Genomic DNA, 4545 nt, shown 5'->3' with positions numbered 1-4545 from the left:
ATTGATGGGTTTGACATTGCGACAAATAGGTCATTGAAGTTTCAAAATGAACAAATAATTAGAAAATGCTACACTTCCCAAATTTTACCATAAAAAATTGGTTTTCAAATGATTTATCACAATTTCACGAGATCTATTATTTTGAAAAAAAAGTATCTTGAAAACCAACTTTTGAGAATAAAATTTGTTAAGTGTAGCATTTCTCTAAATAATATAGGCAATATGAATTATTTGGCTTGTCCACCGGAAATTCTTAAAGGCTAAATAAGCACAAGAATAGAGCAATAAACCGAACCAACCCGCAAAATGTCAAAAACAGAATGGTTCCCATCACCAGTCATCCATAATATCAAATTTATATATATCCAAAGTTTATATTAGAGATTTTATAAAGAAAATAGTAGAGCTAAGTCTCATTTATCTCTTTTACAATTTGTTTAGATTATTTCCAGCTACTTGAACTTCGTTCCTGCCTCACTGATGAGACCTGCATAATCTATTGATCCATATGGTTGAAAATACTCTGCAAACATCCCCTTCTTTCTTTTATGCTTACATCCCATGTCTTTGCACATTTGATCATTGTACCAAATGTTAGTGCTCCCAATACATGACCTCCTGAAATTCCTCCCAGCATATTGCTTCATGTTCTTTTCCCACATCATGACATCCTTATCCATGTCTCTTACACAAGGCAATTGAAGATTCCCATCAAGGAAATATGTTAGCCATTGACATCTGATTTCCGAGTTGCACAGATTGAAGTAACCCTCTGCATATCCTATTACTGCTAGTTGTGGAATCCGAGGATGAATAATCTGTCTGCAGTTTTATAAAGAAGACATATTATAAGACATATCAATATGATGTTACTTAAGCTGATAGGAAATGGTGAATTGTGGAGTCTAGACTCGTACTTGAAATCACCACTTATCTCAAATGTTGTTTAAGATTTAATCTGTCCAAAACATTATAAAGGTATATAGAACTCAAAATTTGAATAAGAGGGCAGACCTGTAAAGAGGAACTATTGAGGTTGCTGAACCAAAAATGTGTTTTTGGAAGATGTGTGATTTGAACATGTTCTTCAGCTTTTGGTCACCCTTGTATCCAGTGGCTAGGATTACAAGATCTGTTTTTAGTGGCTGAGGTTCTCCATCAATGATCAGACCCTCCTTACAGAAGCTAAGACTTTGTGATTTCTTCAAAAGGATGCTTCCTTCTTCGACTTTGTCATAAAAATTTTCAGGCAGCATTCCAATCTGACATGAAGAGAAACCTTCCAGAAAGCTGTGTTTAGGTATCATTCCATATTTCTTCAATGGGAATTTCCATCTAAGATAGCTCTCAACAAATTTTGAGACTCCCCATCTCTGAAAATACAACCTTCAGCATCATAGATAATTATTATAGAGAAATGTTATACATACTCTCACTCCCACTCTCCTAAGAGCACTCTTTGACGTGAAAGTAAAAATCACCATTGGATTCGAAATTCAATAGTAATCTATCTAAAATCTAATTTTTATTTTTACTGCAACGTCAAAGAGTACTGTATACTTGAAAGTGTGGGAGTGGGAATGTGTGTAGCATTTCTCATTATTGTATGAATATGCACATTCAAAGATGAGAACAAGCATATATACCAAGGGTGAAAGCATGGTTGCCAAAAACTTAAGTAGGAAAGTTTCACCAGGCTTATGAACCAAAAGCTCTGAAAAGCGATTGAAGTACAAGAAACCAAGGCTTACTCCCCACAAAGAGCCGCTGGGGAGAAACCAATGAGCAGTCCTCTGAATCATTGTGCAAGGGTACTCAACTCCTGTGGTAAAGAGGGGCAAGATAAGATATCTATTGAGAAAGCAAAAATCACAGGCCAATGTGAAAAAAAATGATATGTTTAGAAGCATTAGCATATATACTTTGAAAGATATCAACTCAGTTTTCTGAAATTCACATCTTGAAACTATAGAATCAACACATCTTTAGGAAATTTCTGCATTTATTCACATGATAAGCCTAACCAAAAAACATTATTAACTAGGAAGTTCTTATTCCTTGAAGTCGCCTCGAACTGATATCCTTATAAAAATTATTCTTACCATTTGCATTTGAACATTCTCCTGCAATGTCAATTGCAGATTTCTGTGAGCCAACGATTGCAATTCTCTTTCTTCTAATCAATTCTGCAGCACTGGCCTTGTCCATATCAGAGTAGTCCATGGAATGGATCACCTTACCATTGAATACTTCCGGGCCTTGATCTGGAGGGAACTCGGGTATGTTTGGGAGACCACTGAATCTTCCAATACAGAGAACCACAAACTCAACTTGGTGCTCCTGGCAAATTAATGAAACATAAGTTTAGGCTCTAAGTAGTTGGTTCCGATTAATTCTCTTTGTTAGAATATAATTTAAATGATTAAGTCTATACTTTTCCACAAGCTTAAGTTTATGGGATAAGTAGCGTGGTATCAGAGCAAACGCTTTGAGTTTGAATCTTGTATTTCTATTAACTCTCATTTTAATTAAATATTCCACGTGTGGGTCTCGGGGGAGTTTGAGCCCACAGTGAAAGGGGAGTGTTAGAATATAATTTTAATTATTAAATCTATACTTTTTTAAAAGTTTAAACTTTTGGGTAAGTGGTAATTTAACACTATTGACTAAAGTAGGACGATAAACTCTATCTATATATGCTCTTTGCTCAGGTGTGTTATTGACTGTGACAATAGAGCTTGCTGTTTGTATCAAACTGCACATTATCTATAAAGAGTTTAGCTACATTTTTCTTGAAAAAGAACTTTGCATGAGTTAAAAATATATCTTCCTTTCACTTTGAAAGATTGTGAGGGTGTGTTTGAGAAGACAAGTAGTTTGCTTGGTGTTTTAGACATTTATATAAATGGCAAACTACCTCTTCTGAGCAACTTTTGGTGTCTTGGACTATAATGTGCCATTTCCCTCTAGAGCCAAAAGGCTTGCCTGTTCCTCCCCATAGATCCCTTGACTCCATCTCTTCATAAGACTCTCCAACATAGTCTATACTAATGACTTTGGAGTTGAATTTTATGTAAGGAACGATGCCAAAATGTTGAGCATAGGATTGAAGATACTTCAGCACTTGAGTGTGATTAGGATACACTTCTTGAACTGAAGAAGGCCAAGGGAAATCTGAAAATTGGTAAGTTTCTTTGGCATTTTGGAGCTTGGTGGACTCTGCAGTATGCTTCCATAATCCTCCTACGCTTTCTTCAGCTTCAAAAACAATTGGATTAAAGCCCTTCTCCACTATATACTTGCAAGCAAGAAGGCCACTTGTTCCTGCCCCAATGATGGCCACCCTTTTCTTCATTGTTCAACTTTTATGAATCTGTTAACATAGGGAAAATGAGAAGAACATGAGATAAGTTTGAGGATATACAAATAAATATAATAAACAAGACGGTTGATCCTTATTCATCAAAAAAAAAAAAGACGGTTGATCCTTACTTGTTCATCATTATTATATTTCAAATTATTGCATTGTCATGTGTTTCCTTCTCCATTTTCTTCCAGTGCTCTAGCTACTCCCCCCTCTCTCTCTCTCTATATATATATATAGAAGACCAGGGACGAACAATTCATGGAAAAAGACCATGGGAGATAATGTGCTATTGATTGGTGAAGTTTGATGTAACCCCCGTTTTTATCTTAATTTCTGTCCACGGGATAAAAAGGAACCAACAATGTGGGCTTCTTTTTGTTTGGCAGCCTAATCTTCATTAATGTTGCCATTGTCTCCCACTGACATAAAAAAGATAGTGATAGAATGGAAAGGTTTCAAGAAAACAATAATTCAAAGGGTTTTGTTTGGTACATGCTTGAATGTTGGGGTTATTCTACATCGGTTGTGGAAGGGATTGGTGGTCAGTTTATAAGTGTGAGGAAAAACCTCACCTCTTGAGCTAGCTTTTGGAGTGGAGAGGGGTCCAAAACCACTCAACACTTGTATTAGAGCCCACGTTTAACCAGCAAGTTTTGGTCCAACAGTCCACAAGAGAAATAAGTTGTCTATGCTCTAACCCAGGGCCCAATGTGTGAGGAAGAGATTGTTGCAATTATCCCATATCAGTTATGGAATGGGCTGGTGATCAGTTTATAAATGTGAGAAAAAGTCTCACCTCTTGAGCTAACTTTTAGAGTTAAGAAAGGCACAAGACTACTCAACTTCGTATGCTATACATTTTACATTAATTTTCTTACAAATTTACATGATAAGTGTCATACGGACTTACAAATTGATATCATAGTCTATATGCCACTTATCTTGTCAACGAAATTTAATAATTTAGTGAATAACATGATAACCATCCCGTGTTGTCACGTCAATTTGTATGAGACTTGCAATAAAAATTATAGAAACATTGCACCACTATGCTTGGTAATGGAATTAGGGAGGGCAGTTATTGGAAGTCAATGCTGAAATGAAGTGAGGGCCCGGAGACAGAAAGGTAGAATGCGAATAGAGATTCCACTAGAAATAGGGCTTTTGAAATTTGAAGC

The 4545-nt window shown here is 36.0% G+C and overlaps 1 protein-coding gene across 2 annotated transcripts; it reads right to left on the bottom strand.

The window, feature by feature from the left end:
* Positions 1-364: 364 nt before the first annotated feature.
* LOC132185951 (probable flavin-containing monooxygenase 1) lies at positions 365-3574 on the bottom strand. 2 transcript variants are annotated; one of them, XM_059599772.1, is made up of 6 exons: positions 3493-3574; positions 2918-3373; positions 2103-2340; positions 1647-1822; positions 1015-1373; positions 365-822 (listed from the first exon to the last, which is right to left on the bottom strand). In XM_059599772.1, the coding sequence occupies exons 2-6, from the start codon at positions 3353-3355 to the stop codon at positions 453-455; spliced, it is 1581 nt and encodes a 526-aa protein (XP_059455755.1). In that variant the 5' UTR covers positions 3356-3373; positions 3493-3574; the 3' UTR covers positions 365-452. The 2 variants fall into 2 exon arrangements, with proteins under 2 accessions (XP_059455755.1, XP_059455756.1); XM_059599773.1 differs by having other exon boundaries at positions 1015-1262.
* Positions 3575-4545: the final 971 nt, after the last annotated feature.

Source organism: Corylus avellana, chromosome ca6 (assembly GCF_901000735.1).
Source record: "Corylus avellana chromosome ca6, CavTom2PMs-1.0".
Lineage (NCBI taxonomy): Eukaryota > Viridiplantae > Streptophyta > Magnoliopsida > Fagales > Betulaceae > Corylus > Corylus avellana.
This window is presented reverse-complemented; position numbering and strand designations above follow the sequence as displayed.

Coding starts and splice junctions, on each gene's coding strand:
- LOC132185951 (XM_059599772.1), bottom strand. CDS start 3,355: ATGAAGAAAAGGGTGGCCATCATTGGGGCAGGAACAAGTGGCCTTCTT. Junction 2,341..2,917: donor CCAAAAGTTGCTCAGAAGAG/GTAGTTTGCCAT, acceptor TTAATTTGCCAG/GAGCACCAAGTTGAGTTTGT. Junction 1,823..2,102: donor AGAATGTTCAAATGCAAATG/GTAAGAATAATT, acceptor TCTTTACCACAG/GAGTTGAGTACCCTTGCACA.